The sequence below is a fragment of the Rhea americana genome, unplaced genomic scaffold (assembly GCF_003343005.1).
Source record: "Rhea americana isolate MKP2758 unplaced genomic scaffold, rheAme1 scaffold_313, whole genome shotgun sequence".
Taxonomy (NCBI): Eukaryota; Metazoa; Chordata; class Aves; order Rheiformes; family Rheidae; genus Rhea; species Rhea americana.
In genome coordinates this window covers 420297-443992 of record NW_028186439.1, presented here as the reverse complement: position 1 = coordinate 443992, position 23696 = coordinate 420297, and the positions used below count along the sequence as shown (strand labels likewise).

The 23696-nt window shown below is 40.2% G+C and overlaps 1 protein-coding gene across 1 annotated transcript; it reads right to left on the bottom strand.

Annotated features, from left to right (window-relative positions):
- Positions 1 to 1391: 1391 nt before the first annotated feature.
- On the bottom strand, positions 1392 to 22243 carry LOC146592913 (protein mono-ADP-ribosyltransferase PARP14-like). Its single transcript, XM_085310188.1, has 19 exons — positions 21996 to 22243; positions 21638 to 21735; positions 21523 to 21556; positions 20543 to 20617; positions 19585 to 19782; positions 18058 to 18345; positions 15929 to 16165; positions 12861 to 15109; positions 10897 to 11133; positions 10412 to 10633; positions 9331 to 9421; positions 8157 to 8306; positions 7511 to 7573; positions 6500 to 6667; positions 5473 to 5682; positions 4780 to 5373; positions 3373 to 3518; positions 2009 to 2183; positions 1392 to 1793 (listed from the first exon to the last, which is right to left on the bottom strand). Exons 1-19 carry the CDS (start codon positions 22186 to 22188, stop codon positions 1504 to 1506), a joined length of 5718 nt encoding a protein of 1905 aa, XP_085166314.1. The 5' UTR covers positions 22189 to 22243; the 3' UTR covers positions 1392 to 1503.
- Positions 22244 to 23696: the final 1453 nt, after the last annotated feature.

The following is a 23696-nucleotide window of genomic DNA, read 5'->3' as shown; positions in this document are numbered from 1 at the left end:
GGGGGGGGAAGTGTTTTCCATCTAACAGATAACTGCTGTACTTATATATCCAGTACCACTCCACATGTCTGCACAGTCYTCTGAAATGCAGCAAACATACCTGCTTCTCTGAATACAATGGGTGCAAATTCAAATTCTRCAAGTACTGTTTTATCGTCTGCATTATCATTCTTGATAACCAGAAATAAACATACATCTTTTCAATCTGCAAATAAATAAAATAATGCAATGACTGATTATAAGCTCTTAACAATATTGCAGAGAAGTTATTTTGCTTCCAGAACCCCTGCTGAAATTTCTTTTCGGAGTGGCTGCAAGGGATGCATCAAACTATCAGTGCAAAATCTTAATACTAACAACCTAACTAAATCTACCTAAACCAAGTATTATTTACTTCAATGATTTCCTCCTAACCACCCAACCAAGTAACAGTACAGAGCTGATAAAAATCACAATGGAGCCAAGGGTTTTTAGAAGTTGGAGGTGCTGCAAAGCCCTGCTTTTTCAGTGAAARATCCTACGACACATGCTGCAAAAGGTGTATTTGTGTATTCTCACCATCACATTATGCAGGTCATTACATTGTTTTGCTTTCTCTGCAAACATGAACTCTGAACTTTAGCTTGCTAAATGACTGCCATGCTTTGGGTTGCCTGTTCACTCAAGTCCCACCAAAAATGCTCTTTTTAAACAACTCTGGGCCTTTCTCTGCCACATACCCTTCTCCTGAAGACAACTATAGCTAGCACATTACATCATCAGAAATACCTCAACATTTACTTTCCTGCCTCTCTCAGGCTGTATATAAAGTACATACAAGAAAATAAACCAACGGTGGAAAGTTTTGGCAGATTTATAGAACCTCCTACTAGATTTCTTTTTAATTAATAATTAAAAAACTCAGAACAGAGACTCGAAGCTACAAGTTTTGTGTGACGTTTTGAAATAAGGGTCTAACAAGGAGAAGGAAAAGCTGCATCTCAACTGCAGTTTGTTCAGCTTTATTGAAAACACTCTAAATGACAATTTGCATCATAAATGATGATACAGAGAGAGCAAGAAACTACTAACACCACAGTATATTGAACTGCAGCTGAGAGGAGATGCTCCTCTCCCCGTCTCCCCTCCCCGCCCCCGCCGCCACTGCCCCAGTACTGCCTACTTTTTATTGCAACTAGGATGGCCACATACTGCAAGGAAAGGCTAAATTCCAGAGTTGTTCTGTTTTAAATCTGATATGTAATCTAAGAGTAATTCTCAGTAGAAAATGGCACTCACAAATGTTAAGTGTTTCCACTCAGTATAACTGAAAATATTTAAGCAGTGTTTTTCAGTGCCATCAAAAATTGCCTTTGGGTTGCTTAAATGTAAAAAAAGCTTAAAGAAATCAGTATGATAAAAGTAATTTTTATTGCTTTACTGTATTTTTTTCTATTTATAARAAAGATTAATTCACAAAGTAAAGATTAAAAGACACACAATCTTAGCTAAAATGAAGACTGCTTATCTAGTGAAAGTGATAAGGTATTCTGGGTAAGCCTGAATGTCATTAAATATGATAAACATGGATGGTCGGTTCATGTTATCAGTTGAGCTATCAAACAAATCTATAGAGTTACTAGTATTTTTTACTGCTGGAGTAATTGCTCCTTTTCTCCCCAAGGAATATTCTCCAACGAGGACTCGAGCAAGGTACATGTACTTCTTCCCATCCACATCTGGTTTAGARTACGTATCACTGGCAGAATAGTTGGCATTAACAGCAAAGTAAGTTCCGTTTCCAAAGCTTGCAGCTGTGGTCAGAAAACAAACAAAAAAACCAGACACATTTGAGTCTTTCATAAGCAACAACCATTTATCTGTAAAGCAATTCACAGACTCTTAAGCTGACAATTTTACTTTTGTTTGTAATGGTAAATCATTTTGCATACAAGGTAGAAATACATAGATCCCATGGCAAACTACTAGTCATATTCAATGAAACAAGGTGCTCTGAAATCCACATTACCATTCATTCCAGCATAGCTCCGGTTAAATCCATTTTTGTTAATGAAGGCTAATGAGTCACTACTTGTTCCATGAAACAGAAGCCTCTCATTATTTCTGTTGCCATTTTTCTTATCCATTTCAAGCTTTTTTATCTGGTAGGCCTTCCAAAAAAATGGGTTCTGTATCCTTTCAATCTACGAAGTTTGAAAGTAGGACACGCTGTTGATTAGTACTAACATTTTTAACGACAGTGAGCTTTAAAAAGAAAAAATTTACCTCCCAGATTCTCTGTACTTTTGCATGATAGACAACAAATCCCTGCCCAAATCTGACAGGAAGATTCCATGGAAAACCATGTAAGATGGTTTTGCAGGTTTCTGGGCACACCCAAATTGCCTTTCTCTGAAGAACACACAGCTTAGGGGAAGAGTATGCTATGCTCTACTAGAGCAAAAATGATCTAATGAAACAGTTATACTCAGCAGGTGCTGAAGAGTCAACTGCTTAAGGCTTGTTCTAAATACCTTAACTGCAATGTTAAATCAACGTTGATTAAGACTAGTGACAGCATTCCATTCTGCTCCACTTAGGTCTTAGTCTTTTGGTGAACATCCTACATAAACTCTCATGTTTGACTTGACTATAGGGTAGTTTATGCCTATTGCAGATGAGACGCAGGTATGTAGTCTTCCATCACTTCAGAAGTAGCTACTGCTTGAAACCAGCTGGACACTGAAAGTTTTACTGGGCACTTAAATAACTTCAGAACCAGCTCTGTGTTTTCAAGCCAGCTGGAAAGTGATCCCCACTTGGGGATTAATACACTAGCAAGCAGTCTGGCATATGTCCCCACCACTGGTAGAATCAGTAGTGCAGAAACAAGAAATTTTAGGAAGAATATTTAAGTAGACATAAGAAACAGTAATGTCCTCCGTGAGTAAGTTGTTTTGTATTCATTTCTGGATATGAAATCCTCTCTGCTTACTGATTTTTGAATACATAAAAAAAGGAGAATTCATAGTAGATACAGGAGCAGTGCATACAGGCAGTTCCATTAAAAYTGCCCTACTCAGCACTCTCTCAGCTTCATAAAACCCAGTCCCAGAGCAGATTCTTGAGAAGGAAGGGATTTTACTACAGGTTGGAAAGGTGTTAACCTCACAGGTGGTAGTACTTGTAGGGATATTAAAGATTTTATTTATCTTTTTAGACAATTATTAAGAAGAAATCTGTATTATAAATAAAAATTCAGTAGGAATGCAGATCAAAACTGTCTTTCTTTTTCCATATGGACTCATCCAAGTTCATAGGTCTCAGCCAACTTAGTCATTCTTCATTAGTCATTATCAAAGTACTTATGCTCAGAAATTATGATGTTTTTACCTTTTCAATTTTGAGTAATGGACAGGTCTGCAGAAACCTTGCCTGCACATCTTTGTATTCTTTCATTTCTGGTTTTAGCTCCACTACTTTGACTTGCTCTGTTTGCATATCATCCCATGTTGCAGGGAGCACTATTGACTCTTGATCTGCAAGAGAAACCATATTTACCAAAATCCTCTGCTTAAAGTGATATATGTCCTCCTAGAAGCCATCTGAATGCCTGTACACCTATTTATTGTTTAGCTTATTGCTAGTGCTTATTGGTCTTCAGCAGCCAAGAATATTCCATGGGTCTTTTACTAGAAGATTAGGGTACTGTACTTGCAGCTTACCATTTCACTGGCAATTAACAGGCAGAAATTGGTAATATCCACACAAATCTGTTATCTTTCACAGCTGAAAGCAGATCCTTTGTAACACCCTTTAACAGCAGCCTTCTCTGCAAATTGGGTTTTCAAAGACTTGGGACAAATACAGAAATACTGAGAAGTAGAAGGGTTTGAGAAATGGCCCATCATATGGCCATTCTCTCACCTTCTGTCCACAGTAACAAAAGAGAAACAGGTGCTGTTAATTCTCCCAAATAAGAGGCAAGGAATAAAGCATCTGAATAAGGGAGATTTTGATTTAACTCCTCGTCTCCAAAAAAACCACTCTCATACAGAAAAGCAGAAGTCTTCCCTTCTCTCATTTCATTAAAGTCATCAAGTATCTAGCTGTGATGTCAAACACGTTGACTGGTGCACATGCTAAAGAAATCTGGCATGTTCAGTTCCCTCAGTTAGGCAGATGAAGTCTTTTTGATAAATGACAGCTTTTGGGGGGGGGGGGTAGTGGAAAGCATGGGCAGGAGACATTAATAATGGGCTGGGAGTTACAGTTCCTTAAATGTGTCAACTTCCATTTTCAAGTGTTAGTTAAAAAAAAATTCTTACTAACATATAAAATGAGCTTATGCAAAACTGAGTCACAGTGAGATGTAGAAAAGTAATATCCGTACATACAGGACCTTCCCAGTGTAAGGAAAAGATACTTCCTTATATTGTAAAAGATCGGAAGTAGACAGGAGAGAGAGCTCAAGAACATAAATGAGCCAGCTCTGATCTAGAGTGACTAACACTGCAGATGTAAGATCTGATTATTGCTAGTAAGTCTGTTAAAAACCTCACAATGCACTATCTACTTTAACAGTTTTAAATAACTTTAGAATTCCCTTTCATCTTCGTTTCTCACTCTAGTTCCTTTTGTGCAGTTTTGTTTCTACTGAACGTACAAAGGAACTAGAGTGAGAAACGAAGATAACTCCTAACAATATTTAGTGTATTTGCACCATTCCTTCCTTACTCTAGGCTCGATACAACCTGGTTTTACATGGCAACGTCTACCTGTCAAGATGCTTTTACCTACCTTCAGATTTATCAATACGCAGGATGGGTGTACTTCTTCCTTGATCATCTACAGCATGTTTAGCTTCCATATTCACTCTGTAGTTCTTGTTATTAATGGTGACTGAAATATTTTTCTGCTTTCCTAAGAAAGCATTTTCTAAATGCATATTTGTCAGATTATCAAAGGGCACATAAGAATCATTTTCAAAATATTTCCACTCAATTACATTTTTTAAGAGTTCCGCCTTGATTTCTTCCTCTTTAGCAGCTTTAACCTTGTGAATCATATCTTGAATTCTTGAATAAACAAGCCACACATCTTTGTTAACACCTGAAATTCGAATAGAGGTGCCTTCCAAACGAAGAACAATATTTAATGTCATCTGTAGGTCGTGCAGTTCTTCATTCTCCTTTTCACCAAAACCCAGGATAGMCTCATCTGTGATTACTTTCTGAAACTGTTCCTTTAAAATTGCATTTTTCAACCAAGTTTCAGTTTCTTGCACTTTTTTTTGGTTTTCACCACAAATTTGAACAACAGCCACCTCCATTTTCCTTTCCAAAACTGCTTTGCTTTCTTTCTTTGGGGTCCATTTCTCAGAGCTCAAGAGTGCTATATTGAAATACAAATGCTACAGTTAGCATCAACTGATAATGCTTAATATTAAACAGATTGATCTATAACCCATACTTAGAAATGACATCTACTTACTTACTGGCCTGGAACACAGTGRTTTGGATGGAACTGTATTACCAGAACCTTCTCTTTTCTGCATGCTTGCAAGGAACACACTTAGCAGAGATGGCTGAAAGATGACAACTTTAACTGTTTTCAGAGACCGAACAGAGTTATTTCTTGCAAAGTCAGCTACTGCATCCATTATTTCATCAGCTGCTTCAGCTGGATCACGGCCTGCCTCACCTGAAACAAGTTATAAACATTTTGAATTTTTAAAGAGTTAGCAACTATTACAATGGGTTAAATCATCATTAGAAGAACAGCTATGCTAATACCTAAAACCACTTTAATCATGAATCAGTCACAAATAACTTTAGGCTGGTGATTTCAACTGGCAGGGAAAGAATGCTCAAGACCAGCTTTACAGTCCCAAAGAAAAAGTTTACTTCTGTTAAGGTGTCATTTGATCAAGTTATGAAATAGATAACATASCTTGGTTGCCTAATATGCCAGAGGACTTGCATGAATAAAACTAAATCTGGTTTTGGAGCAATGAGTTGGCTACTGGGCCATTGAGTGCAAGAGAGCCCTGCACACATTTTGCGTTATTTAGCTAGGGATTTTTACTGACCTAAGTGAAAATAAAAATGTACATTTTTTTTGACAGGTTAATATTCCATCCATATCAGCTTTACTTGTGCTCCCACTAGAAAGAGTTGTATTGTCTACTAATTTTAGCAATGGAGAAGCAGCTCGYTGGATATTCTCCAATGAGCTGCCTGTGCATATCAAGCTGCAGAGACAAATATTTATAGTTTTCTAGGAAGTATAGATATACCTGTGTATCCCTAATATTGGGGAAAAAAAAMCACAGCTCCAAGGTGCTTCTTTCACTCCTTACATACTAGCTGACTGCAACGAGTGAACCTATTTAGAAAGGACTACAGTTTCTATGTATCTTTTCAAAGAATAACCTTTCCAAATAAATCAAACTGTTTGCTTGAACCCCGATTTTAGCAGAATCATATGCAATGAAAGCTGTTCAAAAATAGACACAAACCTGTTCCAATTGCTGGGAAGATGACAGAGGTGTACTGCTGTAATTCACACTCCTGAAGCACTTTGGAGACTGGTACCTTGATATCATCCTGGGCAACACAATGAATTATTTTTTTGCATGGCAAGTGTCCTCCTTGAGTGGTTATAAAACCATTATTAGGCTGCAAGGCTGAAAGACAGGAAGCAAACAATCAACAATTATCTACAATGAAAACTTCTGCTAATCCTTGTTAGCAGATAAGAAAGTCATGATAACTATGTCCCAGGACAAGCTGCAAGGCTCCTTCCACAGGCATCCCTTGCTCCATTTTCACTGTCTAAGCCTAGGGATTCATTTTATATTTGAAATTTATTGGCCTTCATTCCTAAGTTTACTCTGCAGACTTAGGGAACTCATGCAGACCAATGTTGCAGTCATCCTCCATGCAAATGAACATGCTATCTACCCTCATGCTGTCCAGCCTGAATTGACCTTTTGATCTGGAAAATTTGGGCCAGCCTCTCTCACCTCTTCCACACATTCCCCCCCCTCCTTTGGTTGGTCTTCTGAGCTGACCTCCACACTAGCCTCATTCTGTCTTCCCATTATTTTGTGGGCTTTTAAGGCATGTACTTTTCCATTCTTAATCCTCATTCATCACATCTGCTGGTCATAAACTGACTCTGGTCTACAAATAAATGCTATTCTATCAACATTTCTACCAACACCATTCTCTGCTCAAGACAGACTTAATTCATTTTTATCACCCAGAGTTTTATTGGAATAACAGGATGCAACGAGTAGGTTAGATTCTTTATATATGCTTAGATGTTGTCTCATTCTTAAAGATTTTTCTTTTCCTTCCCCTATTAGATGTTTTACAAATATCACACCAATCAATTAAAGAATTAGCTGATGTAACACAATYCGTAATACAGCTCGATGTACACTAGGCACTTAGTAAATATTCCAACARATCCCCTGCCACATATGAACACCTTTAGAAAGGAGGTCAGAAGTGTTGTACTATACCTAGTTGAGTACATTCATCTTCAACTGCTTTTCCAGCACCTTCCAGAATCGCTTTAGAAACACCTTAAGTGAGAAGAGATATGCAAATCCACTGTAACTACTGTTAATTCCATTAAAGCCCCATCTAAGTCACAACATGGTACTACACATCATCTAAAAATCTCTCATTTCTGATAGCAGTACAGATTATAAATGAAAAATGTCGTTGCTTAAGAGTCTGGCTTACATTTTTCAACTCTGATGTCTGAAGCACCTAACAAGTTTCACAGAGGTCAAAACCTCACTGAGGTTTGTCTTTTCCTTTAGCCTGAAAGAAATGTTCTATAAAAAGATTCTATTAAAACAACAAGATTAATAAAATTAGCTTCAAGAATCTTAAACATGCCATCCTGTAACACAGACTAAGAAGTTTGAGGACATGCTGTAGAAAGATTTTTCTCTCAATTTTTTTGTARTATTTTCTTACGTTGGAAGAGAGAGCAAGACAGTGTCAGATGTTTCCTAATTGGGCTTTCATACCCTGAGAAATAAAATAGAAGCCACATTGTAAAACAAAAGGTTTTAGAACACTGAAAATGATCTATACTCTCCTTATTCAGCCCTTCCAAACACACGTTCTTCTCATCTATAATACCAAATAAAATACCTTTTTTGAGGCTAAACGTTTTGTTTGTTATGTTTACAATGACATCTGTCTCCTCCTTGGTGATATCTCCAATTGCTACCTGGAACACAATGGAGCCAATCATCATTTCATGCACATCCCGTGCTGGGGATGAAATAGGACCAAAGAACACTGCAGGAAAGAAACATACAGGAATAAGAGCACAGAACTTCCTTGGGCTGAAAGACCTGTTCACAGGTATGATGTCTACAGAGATGACAGTYTGGCCCCAGGCTCAGCCAGTGCCACTCCTGCGAAGACAGCTGCCTTCTGTATTATCTGAAAATAATTCCTTTTCACAGGAGTCTGATCAGCTTTCACCTATTCCCATCGTTGTTCTGCATAATGAGACAGCAGGGAAACCATGTTTTGCTGCACACCTGGTATAAATACRCTTCCGTGCAATCTTACTCTATAAGCCTTTGCTAAACTTGAGAGGTAGTAGAGAGGCAAACTTGCCAAATCTCACTCCCTTGCTCCACTGTCTATCAGTTTATAAGACAGGTTCTCTACTACATGACAGAACTTTATCTACATGTTATTTATAAAAAATTGATCAAGTTTTCACCATATAACTAATTTTCTGCACTCTGTAGTTATTTTAGGCCAGATAACACCAGAGATTTCAGTTTTGGTTTTAGTATTGACATAAAAGGATAAAAAAAGATTTGAAGGGAATTCCAAAGAGGCCCCTTTGGATGCATACCAGCAAATACTCATCTGCATTCCCAGAAGACAAGAAGAAACTGACTCATTCATGATCTGACCAAGTGTTACAGGGATGGTAACAACACACACTACAACCAAAAAGCCCCAAAACACCACCTCTGTCCTCACCACACTACAGCTTCTACTCTTTACTGTGGGAGAGCTTTAACCCAATAATGGAACCCCCAGTACATTTTTTCCTTTGTGCCTCCAACACTGTTTCARATGTTACAGACACTCATCTTGAAACTATTTTGTCTTTATGACAGCTGCTTTAACTCCAGTATTAACACTTCTTACTTGGACTTTGGGCATGACATGCTCACCAAACACCTATTTGAACACCTACACTGAATACATTCCCTGGAGTACTCATATATATATATATATATATGTAAAATATATATATAAAACAAATAAAAAGAATACTTTTTGAAAACAAGCTTACATGTGCTTTGGCTAGCCTTACTTGAAGCAGTCTCAGGCGCTTTATCATCTATAGTATTTCCACGTCTGTGCTGCAGTTCATCTGAAAATACCTAGAAAAGGAAACTAGAGTCAACCACTGMAGAAAAGTCTTTACTCAGAAGTTTGAGTTAAAAGTGAAGTTAAAAAGACTTTAAAAGGAGCGCAATACAAATAACCACAGTGCTGATGGGAAGTCTTGACAAACTGTAGTTCTTGGAGAACAAGGTTGCTCGAGATTAGCAATGGATAAATCRGAAAATAACTTCAAGTCAATGCCCTAATTACCATTTCTGAGAGATGCATGAACTGAGAGCACCTTTACATTGAGGGGCTAATTCACACTGATTCAAGTCCACATTCATTAGCTGCAACTCTGCAGAGTAGCTCAAGCTTTGTCACAACAACAGTCAAGTCTGGCCTTTCAAGAAGTATTAGCTATTGCACAAAAGGGCAAAACACATCAGTTGTTCAAACATTTGGGTATTATTTCACAATGTGACTGCTCTTTTTTGAGAGATTCCACTGGAAAATGAGTAACTGGAGTGTGGATGTAGAAAACCTGGGCTAATATGATATTGAAGAAAGCGGCATGCAGAACCATGGTATGTTTCCTACCACAGAAATTTACTAGCACAACAATCCAAGCACAATTATTCTTCCTGAGAGACACTAGCTAAACCTGCCAAAAGCCTTTTTTTTTTTTTTTTCTCCCCCCTCTCTCTCTCCAAATATAGACAGGAGCAAATATGCAGGAGTTACATAATTCTTGCCTACAGATAAGTTTGCTGCATTAACCACAAAAGCTCATGAAATAAAAGAATAATCATACTTTCATTTATATCATTCTCAGGGAATAAAACAGGACAGGAAGGAAAGAGAGCTGCCCAAGAAAGGCAGGCAACTATGAGAGACAGAACCAAAAGGAGAACTTTCACTACAGACAAGAAAGACTGTCAGCAAACTGCTCTTTTCTTTAGTGTGAGAATTAGCATAATTAGGATTCTTTCGAGGTCATCACCTGATGGACCCAAATAAAATAGCACATAATAGGAAAAACTCACCTGCACATTGGATGTGTCCTTTGGATGCAATAAAAAGTGAACTTCTTTAAGAGAATTTACTTTCTTTTTACTACTGAATTCAAACACTTTGTCAAATAGTAATTTGGCAACAACAGACTTCGGAAATACTAAATTCCCTGTCCCAATTGCTGGGAAAGTGATTGACTTTAAAGACAGCTCCTCAGCAATCTGCAGGCATTTTGTAATGATGTTTCCAAGGATCTGAAAAGCACAGTTGTTAACAAAAAGTCATTATTTTTTTGCCAGTATGTGAAATTCAGCACTTCTAGCTACCTTTTGGTAATAAAATACAATAATTACATACATCACAAAGCATATATTAGTTAACATTGGATCAGCCACACATAAAAGAACAGCCCAAACTCATCTCTATGAAGTTATCCCTCATTTCAAAGGGGAAGTTGCATTAGACCCACTGCAAGGTGCAGGCAAATTCAAAGTTAAGCAAATAAAAACCCTTTTACCTTTTTTGCAGATCCTTGTCCCTGTGACCATCCAGGTATAATAGCATGAAGCACRTAACAGCAACCTAGATTGTATCCTTTTGTTTTAAACACAGATCCTTCATGGGGTGCGTTTTCTAAGCCTTCTTCCTTTAAGGCTGTCTGGAGCATTGGTCCTGCCTTGCTTAGCAAGGCTTTGGAGAGTGGCCCTCTATTAAGCTGTAGATCTTTGGCAACACTGTTGACTACAATGTCTGTCTGAAAGGGTGGGAGAAGGGAGGAGGGAGGAGGAAGGGAGGGAAATAGCAGAAAAAACTCATCAATGCAAAATTTAAGCTTAAAAGCTATCCAAATGCAGCCTGTCTGCTGACTTACAAGAGTTTTGGGGACAGCAACCTGAAACGTAACAAAACTTTAGGAAAAAACAAAACTGCGTTCAGTTCTGATACCATCAGTCTGCCCAATGAAATAGAAGACCTGCATTAAAACTGAAATTCATTTCATTCTGAGAGAAGAAAGTTAAAATTCTTCATTCGGTCTACTTAGTCTACCTTCCTTCAAAAAACACTTATACAACTTTATCCTCTAAGAGAGGCTCACAGACCAGGTTCTGTGTCCAAATTTCCTACCTCCCAGCAAGACAGAAGTAATACAGCGCAAAATTTCTTCTGCTCAACTCTTGCCTCTGTTGAGGTTGCAAGGCAAACTGGGGTAAGCAGGACCTTCTATATATGATTGATCAAGGAAAAAAAAAAAGAAGCTGTAGAGAAACTGTACTGGAAAAAGAGGTAAGGGGAAGGAAAAAAGAAGTGAGAAAAGCAGTAATTTAGAAGGGAGAGAAATATAGAGGGCTAGGAATATTGTATCAAATACAGCCTCCAGCTCTTGAGGAAACACCTGTCTACACCATATTTTTTAATGTATTTKTTCTGCTCTGGCCAATTGCAGGAGCTCTGTATGTACAAGCTGTGGGAGATAACCACTCCTGAAAGGATTAGCTGGCCACTGTGAAAAGGATTCAGAGAGGAGCTGCTTCCAGTAGCACTGATCCCAGTTAACTAACTTTCAGGTCAGCTAATTGGAATTTAATGCTGAAGGTAGCTGGAAAATGGTGAATTTGGTACTCAACAGGATATGCAATAGCAACTCTACATTGCATTCCACTGTTCACCAATAACGTTAGGAATAATGTTTCCCCAGTAAAGCACTGAGGGAAAAGGAGGAACCCTACTTGCATAGAATCATTCAGAAGAATTAGGATACATTAAAGTCAATGCCTTGAAGTTTTCAAGCATCAAAACTCATCTTGAAACAAGCATTCACTTCAATAGCTGAGACAAGTCTATAGGGGCCCCCTGCACACCAGGGAGTGAGCTTACCTAGTGCRCACACAGATCAATATCCTTCAAAAGCAGGTAAAGCCACCCCGGCTCTGGGCAGTATGCTCAGCAGCACCAGCACATAATTGGATGTGTGTGGCTGTGCTGCCCTAGGTCCCCTGGGAATTTGGAACTTGCATAACTACTTTCACATGGAAAGGCACTTACGTTAACTAGAACTSAGTACCCTCTTCTGCACGCATACCACCTCTTTCTAACCACAGCTCTGTGATCAAGACTTTCAGGAGGTCAGTACCACATGTGAGTGGTTCCTGCCCAGCAAGCCAGAGTTCAATGTTTTCTAGCCCAGGACTACTTCTACTGGAAGTCAGTTGCTTCTGCAAAACTGGTGCGCCATGCACTGCAGGGATACATGTGCCTCTGTTAGCTACRTAGCACTGTGTTGTGCGATCAACTATGTGTGTACACCACACAATAACAGTTATTTTAGCAGCAATTGTTACCTGCCGTGACTGCCAATTCCAATATCAGATGTATTACATCGCTAATTAGAGATTATGATCTACGTTCCTTTTTTATGCTGTACAAACTTTAAAATGAGTTTTACTTGAAACTAGACAACAGCTGGTAATTTAAAATACTTACTGTAGCATCTTCAATGCTTCCTTTTTTCAGTATAACATCAAGGCCTTCCTCTGTTGTTATCATCATGAGGCTGTCACTATTTTGAGAACTTTGGYTTTCCCTAGGACGCTTATCTCTATCAGTTTGACATACTGAACCACGGGGAAGTAAATTATCTGGAAATACTTYTTCCAGTGCCTCACTGAAAGCCTGAACGTTTTTCTCTGCAACATCCACAAGATGAACCTCCTTCAAGCTACTGTCCCCTCTGGATTCTTCCAAGGTTTCCTTGATGGATGATACGATTGAATATGTACACAGTTGCAGTGGAAAGCCAAAAATCCCAGCACCTATAGAAGGGAGAGCTATGGACTGATGATTATATGTTTCAGCCAGCTGTAGACATTTCTTCACTGACTCTCTTAGCAAGAGCACACACTTTTCTGCTTCATCTTTTCTCCACCTGGACCCAACAGCATGAATCACTTGTTTGCAGGGGAGTTTCCCAGCACCAGTGATAACAGCACATCCAGGTTGCAAACACCCCTGCTTTGTCAGTATGTCACATTCTGCCTGTAGTTCTGGACCAGCTGCTCGCAAAAGTGCCCCAGCAAGGCCACCTATGTGTTTTAAGTCTTCGTTCGATGCATTTACAACAACATCAACAYGATGAGTGCACAAGTCAGCTTTATAAACCGCTATTACAATGCCACCAATGGTTGCCTGCCTGTAGGGCTTGCCTTCACTACTATGTTCTTGCTGTTCTTCCAGCTCTTCTGGCTGCTCTTCCAGCCTGACTAGACAGTTAAAGTCTTGTTGCACAGTGGTAGCATAAAAGCTTTCTCGTTCTTTGAAATGTAACTTGGCTCCTGGCTCACTAATTAACACACGCTTATAATGCAACCCAGACAGAATTTGTTCTACTAAGATGACTCCCTTCACCACTTCTCTTCTTGGCCCACTCAAAGAAATAACTGCACGCTTCCTTTGTGTGCCAAAGTCAACTTTCAATCCTTTACTTTGTAATTTAGTCCATACTTTGGCCATCTCTTTCTCAAAGAACATTATGACTGCCATAGGCTTTCCTCTGATAACCTTTTGCACTTGAGTGTTTTGATCTATAAAGTCATAGAGTTCCTCATACGCTTTTTCTACTGCTTCCAAACAACCAGCAACAATGACCTGACTCCCTACCTGAGTGACTGTTACAGCTGCATTAGAACAATTCTGGGTGGTGAGTAACCTCCATTCTTTTTTCTGGAGGACTGACTCATCTTCCAGATCAATGCTTCTATAGTTCAATTCCTTATTTATTTCTTCTTCTGCTTTTAGGAGCATTTCAGGAGTACTCCCGGTCAACAAGATAGCTTCCATTCCAAGCTTATAGAAGGCACTAATCTGTTTTGACATAAACAGGCTCTGTGACAGGATTTCATTATCGACATGTTCTAAAAACCGGAAAATATAAGGGTGAACATTAACTGATTTCTTTGCCATTTTGCGTTTATCATCTAGGATTTCTCCTTTGACTTTATAAGCTTCCTCAGACACTCCACATAAGCTAATTTTCTTTTGCAAGGGATCATAAGTCATCTGCAGAGTTGGGCATTCCTTGCGAATTTTTTCTTCAAGTCCAGTACTCTGTAAAATTGCATATTCCTCTGGAAATACTTCCACCATTTCTTCAGTTTTTTGCTTTTCTCTTTCAAYTTTTCTGGTGGCATTTTCTATCAGCAATTTCAGCTCTTGTTCAACATTCTTCAGATCCTCTTTGTCACCTACTAGAACAAGTAACTCCTTGGAAACACATGGGCTTATCAAAACTCTATTTTGGTTTATGCTATTCCTAACAGCTTCCCACACCTCTGCGCTTACTTGATATTTAATTGTTTTGTACTTTGATATGCTACACGAAAACGCTGTAGAAACACTTTCATTCCATGTCTTGATCAATCGAGCCATTAATCTCTTCTGCTTGGACAAAGCAGTTGAAAGATGCAAAGTAACTTTTGGATCTGCACAGCTGGGTTCAGGCCATGTTAGCTCACAATTACACTTTGCCATATCACAATTGATTGCCTCAATTAGCCTATTATTTCTCTGTAAGAACTGCCAGATATAGGGATCCAGAGGCACTGTAACTGGATCTGGCTTCTTTATTTGTGGCCCTTCCTTTCCATAGAGAGCTGTTCCCAGCGAGATATAGTAAGGATAGACAGAGATCGGTACTCTGTTGAGTGAATGCTGCTTTGCCAGGATATTGATTACATCTAAAAAAAAAAAAAAAAAAAAAAAAAAACATAGACAAACAATCAGTTACAGCACTTAAAGCCAAGGATCTTTTGCTGTTCTGGGGGTTTTGTTTATTTATCATATAATAATTTTAAAAACATATATAAGAAGTTTTACAGTAGTTTTCCCTCTTCCCAAATAAAAACAATTTCAAGTTATTAAAGAGTTACTGTTTTTAAATGTCTAATAAAATAAATTAGGCAGAGGCAAGTAAGTACTGACTCTGTCCACCTTCAGGAGGGAATAAATACAGGACAGCATTGTCTCTGTCTCCACCTCTGTTACTACTGAGTTGGGCACTCCAGTACAGTGTATATGTGACCTACTAATCATCATCAAGTCACACCTCTTCCAGCTTTCCCCTTGTCCTCCATCTGCCACAGATGTTCGTTCTTTTGGTACTAGTAGGACACACTACAGCACCTGCTGTCTGGCTGAGTCACCCAAGAAATTGCTCTCAGATAAGCCAGACAGCACATACCACCTACTAAAATAAATGGTCTCCTGCACTATGTGGAGTTGTGCTCACCCTTRGTGAGCTCAAATTGTAACCTGAAGTCTGTAAAGAGCAAGGCCAGGGTAGACTAATAAACTATGTCTAAAAAGAAAGAAAAGCCCTATGCATCCTGCCCAGCTGATCAAAAACTTCGGCTTGCACTCCAATTAGCAGAAACCTGCTAACAGAACACTTTACCTACTGTTTTATGAGGGCAAAGCAGCTATTTCTTTAAGGGTGGGGAAAAATTCATTTAAGTCAAAGGATATTGAAGAAATAAAGGCTTCATTTTCTGCATTACCTTTATGGTCACTGAATGTAATGATGGCTGCACCTTCTTCAGGTAACTGCTGAACATCTACCACTTGTGCACTTCCATTCYTCTTGTTTTCAAAGTAGATGGTTATATAGTCATTAGATGTATTAGGTGGTATATTTTCAGCCCTAATGCTTTCTGTCACCTCAAGACACCGTGCAGTAATACTTTGTTGTTTTGCTCTGTGGTTTTGATTAAATTTTTTAACAAATTCCTCTGTGGCTAGAAAGAGAAGGGAGAAAAAAAAAATCAAACGTAGCTCACTTTTTTTTACTAGGATGTTATCAGACTATCACTATATCACTGACCAAAGCATTGAGTTATGAAGCATCTGTTAACTTAGTGGTGCCCAAAGCTAATTCTTTCCACCTATTCAGTTTCTACGGTCTAATATTAACCAAACAGTTCATCATAACTGTTGAGCAACAATTACTATAGCCGCAATTTGTCACTAGTTTCCCAGTTAAGTAGCATTTGGTCTTTTTAACCCCAAGACAAAACAGTATCAAGCTCATTCGGGACTATGGGTTAAATACAATTAAACACACTGAGTCATCTGTTTAAATTTGTATTCTTTCAGTTGTATTATCAGTATATTCTATTTTTGGTTACTTTTTTCTTTTTTTTCCATCATCATGGTATAAGTCAATTATGTCACCTTAGGTCTGTCTGATAAATGCATAGGAAACCTTTTGATGGTTCTACTTATTTTCTCAAGGCTAAACCAGAAATTTGGGACTAGATCAGGATATGAAGCAAGTCATTTCTGACTTCTGAAGAGATGTAGACTCTGCWTTCTCAAAGATTATAGATTTGTTTGACAGTGATTTAGTTATACAACTGATTAACCCTTTCACTATTTTAAAGTTTCTGAACAACTTCATCCTTGTATGTTACCATTAACTCAATTATTCCTAATTAAGTTGATTTAGGGTGGCACRTAACTTGTTTTCATTGAACATAACTTCCAAAGAGACTAATTTCCCTGCCCCCACCCCGGAACAAACACTTCTCTGTTTTTCCAAATCAGATACATGTAAAATCACCTTGTCCCTACAGGGGTTCAAGCACAGCRGCAGTCCCAGAATCCCCACAGTGAGTTTACTGCTGTCAGCTTAATTCACTTTTCCTGGTAACAAAGTGCTGCACTCTCTACAACAGCAGCTACGGCATTTGCTTACATCATTCCTGAATCTGGTTTTACTCACGCTGGTTACTGTTTCCCATGTCCTGGGATGAAGTTTGTTAATAAAAGCCAACAAAAATTCTCATCTGGAACCAGGAAGTTCCCCCCCTCCATTTCTCACTGGTGTAAAGTAGCAGACACTGTCTGTCAGAGACCTTTAACATGAATTACTGATGAGGAAGAAAGGGAATATACAGTGCCAACCACACTACAAGAAAAACACAGTGGGCACTCAGTCACTTTGCTGGTTAGTATCATAGCCTCAGGCAAAGCAGATGCTGTTAATTCAACACTTCACATAACTGACAGCTATCACTCTATGCGTAAGAGCAGATGGACTTGCCTCAACAGCCAAGGGTCTGCCTAGCCCAGTATTCTGCCTCCAGCAGGGGTCATAGCAGCGAGCTAGAGAACTGCAGTAAAAAGATGCTATTCCCTTAACCCTCTCCAGAGTTCCTTAACCCAGACTCCAACTATTTTTTAGTACATGAGATTCCCTAAGCCTACCATGATGCATTAAAATGTTCTCTAAGTATCTGTCCTCCCTTGAATCCATGCAAGTTTACATAGTACAGTACACATATAAAACCTTTTGGGAAAGAGATCCCTCATTATCTATCATAAGACTTAACATATCATTTTGTTGCTTGTACAAAGCTATAGATCAGTTTTTGTCCTACCCATTTTGTTCATCACCTTAACCAGAGATAACTCTTCTTACTTAGGCTGGCCTTTACACCTTACTAATATAAAGGTATATCTCATTGATTTTGTGGAGTTATTTTTAATTTTAAACGAAAAAATCTAAGTAGGCTTGAAAGCTAATAATAGAAAACATTGCTCTTTATTTCCAGCCTTGGCTTCCTCTCAAACACAACTTCTTAGAATTAGCTAATGAAAGAGATCTACAACTCAGACTTCTTCTTACCAATACTTCCAGCAAAAGTAACTACAGCAGCATTTATTTCAGGTATCATTTCCACACTGAAGTCATTGTCTTCCTCCGATAAACCACTGATGTTCTCTACTAGCATAATTAACAGGTAATCTTCTGTTGTCACCTGCACATTTTGAAGCACAACTAAGGCAGAAGGCACGGATTCTTGAGTTCTCTCCATTTGGCGTAACTCCTGGATAGTCTCCTCTTGCCAAGGTTTCACCAACAGCCCAATTTTCTTCACTGAGTGATGCTTCCTTTGCAGAACTCCTTGAGCATCTAGTTTCACAAACAAGAAAGATGCCATTTTCCATTCTCCCCATCCAGAGCAGATAATACATTAAGCTACATTTCATTTCAAAATCTGACCAAACATCTGTTTCTTCAGTCATAGATAAATAACACAAAATGACTTTAAGAGTTAGTATCAGGATAAATTTTACCCTATAATTTAGATGTCTCAGTCTCCCTGAAGAAAAATGAGCTACTTTTTGAGGTAAATGCAGCTTCMTTTCTACTGCCAAATAGTCTTCAGCTGCAAGAAGCTGTTCTCCAGATTAGCAACATCTGATAAATAGCAAATAAAGAAAGGGTTTTCCAGCCTGCTTATCCCATGCATTTAACAGATATGACTTTATCCTGTCTAACCAGGCAGTTTCCTCATACTGTGTAGGTCCTTCACACACTAACAAGTAGTGAACAGTATGGAGGAATACTACATATAAATTGAGGCTATTTTAAATTTATTTTCTCCAGGAAGTGCTCTCTAAACCTGCTCCTGATTTTATGACAGATAGAGATAAATATTATTTTTCTAAAATGGGCCATGCTGGTTCTTGGCTTATGCTAATATGGATTTCCTAATGTATGTGTACACAGGAGCTGTTCTGTCCTTATGGGAGTGTCTGCTAATCCCTTTTCTGGTTCAGGTACCTGAATTTATTCTTCCACTGCTTTCCTATTACTCAGGACTGTACCCATACTGAAAGCCTTGCTAAAGTCACTTGAAGCCTCACAAAAGGTCAAGGTGAACTCAGAATAGCATTTTCTTTAAAACATCATTCAGCTCTTATAAATACATGACATTTACAGTCTCTTTTCCTCCCAGTCTCCAAAGCCCTGGCAGCTGAGATTACTATGAGAGAAAATACAATAAAGAAGTATTTACTCACAAACTGCAGCTAATACTGTACTATGCTGTATCTTACCCCCCCAACCAGAATAAAGCTTTCTTATTCTGCAGTACTCCTGCCACCAGTTCTCCTACATTATGCTGTGTGAGCCTTGAYCAAGCATCCAGAATAGGTTAGAGAACCACCTCTTTCCTTGTGGGTTATTATAAGCACTGGCAGAAACCCCCATCTGCATTGAATAAGTAAGTACATCCTTTTACACCCTATCTTTCTCTGGGAATATGCCATTTTTGCAGTAGCAAAGACCACAAAAGATCTGCCACCAGCAAAGGTGCTTAAAAAAAAAGTGTTTTAGTAATATAAAATACATAAGATAAGCTCATACCTTCCTTATCCTGAAAGGTGATGATTATTTGCTGATCCTTTCTGATGCAAGACTTGATGGGTCCCCCACCAGACTTCTTTTTATTTTCAAAATACATTTCCACAATCTCATCTTCTATTTCTTCCCCAGAGGCCGTGGTTACTACTATGACAGATTCCCCAGAGACTGTTGTTTCTGCTCTCAAGTTCCCAAATGATTCTGAAATCAAAGATTACACTCTGATGCCTTAGGCAAAAATTAAGAGACAAACTTATTATCTTTCAAGCTTTCACACCAAGTTCTGTGCACAAATATAAGATCAATAAAAAGACAAAYAAACAGTTATTCAGTTTTGTTTCACAATATCCTTTAAATTCCAGCCAAGCTGATCATATCACTCGTGGAAAACCAACARGTGAGGAGTAAGGGCTTCTCTGTATCCCCAGGTAGGTACACTAAAGCAGTGGCTATGAAAGCTTCTTCAAATACCCACAATGAGGGGAACCATCACTCTTTTCCCTGTGCCCTCTCCCCATTTACATCTCCCACTGCTGCTATGAGCCACCATGGGTCCACACATGAGGGCCGTCATAGGAGCTTAAGTGTACCTGGGCTACAGATAATTAATGATGCTCTACAGCAGATCACCTAGGTGGGATGAGAGTCCTCACATCGCCTCACAGCTGGGGCTGGTGACAGCCTGGGAAGGTCTGGGTAGGGACAGCCTAAGTTTAGCAGCTTATTACATGCTTCTTAAGAGCTGAGCTTTCTGAAATAGTGAAGCAGGAGGTTTCATCCTAGAGGGACTCATACACAGAAAAATGAGCATTTTTTAGCCTCAAGTAATGATTTCCACATTGTATTAGACAAAAACCACAAGCCATTCAGGTGTTCGTAACACTGCTGCAGCATAAAGATCAATGAAAACAAACAAAGCAAGAATATATGCATATATTTGCTTGAAAAGTGGTACACTAACCTGTTTTCTCCTGCTCAGCACACTCCAAAGCCTCCTTCTTCTTGGAGATGGGAAAAGACACCTGGTGTTCRTTAACTACAGACAAATGACAATGCTATCTCAACTACTGGGTACTAAAAAAGCAAAAGATCACAGTTTTTAGATCCAGAGCTAACACAGCCTGAATTTAGTTGATACTGCCAGAATCATAAACATGCATATCTATTTGAAGCCACATGCTGAATGTTGTTCCACAAACATCCTTTAATTTCAAACAGCAATAGGCACCGTGTTAAAAAGCAAACTAGCACATACGCACTCATGCTGTGTGAACCAGAGCTAGCAGATCTTGTAATGMATTAGAGCACATTCCTCACACCAAAAACAGTGCTGTTGAACAAGAACTCTCTAGGAGATCCTTTATCTTAGACGAAAACAGCCTTAAAAAACAGCAGTTCTGAAAAAGTGCGTATAACAATGTAATCCCCACTCAGAATGAGATTTCTRCCTGCTATTCTGAAGACTGAGGAACACTGCTAAATCAGAAAGAGTGAGACAAATGGTAACAGCTCTCAGACCGGTCTGCACCCTCAATCTTCATATGTGCACTGTCCTTATTAGACAGGTACAAATTACACACGCGGAGGTGAGCGTGCCATGTATGGTTACAAAAACCTGACTCACAGGGAGACCATCATTCCACCTCAGCTAAAATGGTAACAAAAACTGCAGGGAATGTTAGTTCACTCCATTTTTATGCATTTCTTAAAGATTAATTTTCATGGTTTAAAAATGAAGAGAAGTGCTAAAACAGGAGGGGGAAGCCCCATGCCAGCCCACACAAGCACTTGACCGGACAAGGCTCAGGCACTGACTTCCCACTTCCCTCTAGCACCCGGGACCACCCTGCGGAGATCTCCTCGGCTCAGGCAGAAGAGCCTCCCCCACAACCCGCCACGGCGCGTGGGTAGCAGTCGCAGCGCGGGTCACGCGAGCCCTACCTGTCCCCCAGGCCTCCCCCGCCGCTCCGGCCTCCTGCAAGCGCAAAGATAGGAAAGGCGTTAGGCGCGTCTCTCTCTTCCAGCCCACTCCACCSCGCCCCGCCGCCCGCCTCACCTGCATGGTGAGGGGCACCTCCGTGACGAGCAGCACCAGCCTTCCCCTCGGCCCCCAGTCGAGCTCATGGGTCCCCCGGTCGAGCACCCGCTGTCTCACTGCGAACACCGCAGGCACTGGGTGAGGCGGGGAGGCGCCGCGGGCAACGGCCGCTCGCGCCCTCACAGCCGGCAGCGGCAACGGCCGCTCGCGCGACCCCCCCCGCGGGCAACGGCCGCTCGCGCCCTCACAGCCGGCAGCGGCAGCGGCAACGGCCGCTCGCGCGAACCCCCCCCCCCCGCGGGCAACGGCCGCTCGCGCCCTCACAGCCGGCAGCGGCAACGGCCGCTCGCGCGACGACGCCGCCGCCGCCGCTCACCGTCGCGGTGGGCGAAGCAGACGAGGAGGTGCCCGGGCGCCGGCCCCGCTCGCAGCTCGCACTCGCCGCCGCCCGAACGCTTCTGGCTCTGGAAGTAGCAGAGCAGCTTCTTCCGCAGGGCGCCCGGCGGCTCGGCGGCGCCCCAGTCGCCGCGCACCAGCAGCGGGAAGGCGTCCGGCTGCTGCCCGGCCATGGCCGCGCCGATCCCTGGCCTTTGGCTCCCCGTAAGGCCCTCGCCCGCCCGCCGCTTTCGCTTTCATTTCCCGGGCGAGAGCCAAACGCCAGCGCCGGGCTCCGCCCCGCTGCGGAGCGGGCGAGGCAGCCGCCCTTCGCCCTGCCGGGGGCCACCGCTTCCCGCACCTGGTACCGGAGGTAGGACACAACCCACCGCCGCCCGCACAAAACACACGGGAGCAGCGGCATTATATAGCTCGCTTYACTGACGAGATCATAAATGCGGGGTCGTACTCTCCTCGAGCCATGCAAAGAGCTACTTTTAAACATACGGTGTTTTCAGTGTCTGAGTTTATAACAGGGATTTGGGTAATAACGAGATTTTGGTGTTTCGGCACTACGTTTTCAAATCATGCTGCAAAATACAATTTTCTTATTTTTCATAATTTTGTGTGAGAAAAATACCATTTAAAATAGGGAAGACTGCAAGGGAAGAGTATTTTCCTCCTGACCAATATTTAAGCTAGATGAGAAACTTTCTAATGATAGTTCAGAACTTCCTGTAAAAAAAACTTACGGTGGCTGTATTATTATGGTTTGGGTTTCTAACTGGCTATTTTTGCTGCATATTTTATTACTCTGCCCTCATATGAGAAACCTGACATTTAAACTACCGAGATAAGAAATTCAAATATTTTCCCTGATCTTCACTGCAAGTTCATTAAGGAAACATCAGTTAATAATTAATGTCATTAAATACAATAAATGTGAGTGGATTTGCTGTGTTGTCACGTAGCTGYGTGAATTCATGGGAATTCCTTTGTTTCTTGGTATGTGATAAATCTGTTTCCTAGTGCACTGTTCTTTCAGCCATTAGTTTGAGTACATTTTCTTCCCTCACTGTCATCAGGCAAAATAACTGACATATATTGCAATATATATAGAGAGAGGACTCTATCACTCCTACATTGGATCTCAGCCTATAAAACTTCACCACAAATGAAAGGGAAACAGGTGAATTTTGAGTTAGAAATCTGATGTGGGTCAGCTGGCTGGTTGGGATGGAAAGTGGAAAAAATGGACTTGAAGGAGGAGCTGGAGAGAATTTAAGCTTCACAGCTGGCTTCAGTATGAAGAAACAGCTCAATATGCATGGGCACTTAGAAACAATTGGCATGTTTGTATTTTACTGCCAGAAAATGGAAGAAACTTGAAAAAACGTGAAAATGTAAAACTAAAATAAATAAAACAAAATCACAGGGGAAAAAGTCATTCTAATTCAAATGAAAACCTAYGAGTATCCACTACAAAGAAATCTGAAAGTCAAGGTGGTAGAGTAGCATTGCCTGTTAACAATGTGGAAATCTCAGAGTCATTGTGTCCAAATCACTTTGGAGAGGTGGCTTGGAAGCTCTTAAAATTATAGAACTATTATCTAAAACAGAAGGAATTTTAAGTAACTTATAAAGAAGAACGTAATTGAATAGATGATATTTTTACCCTTGTTCAATAGCTTATAAAAAATCT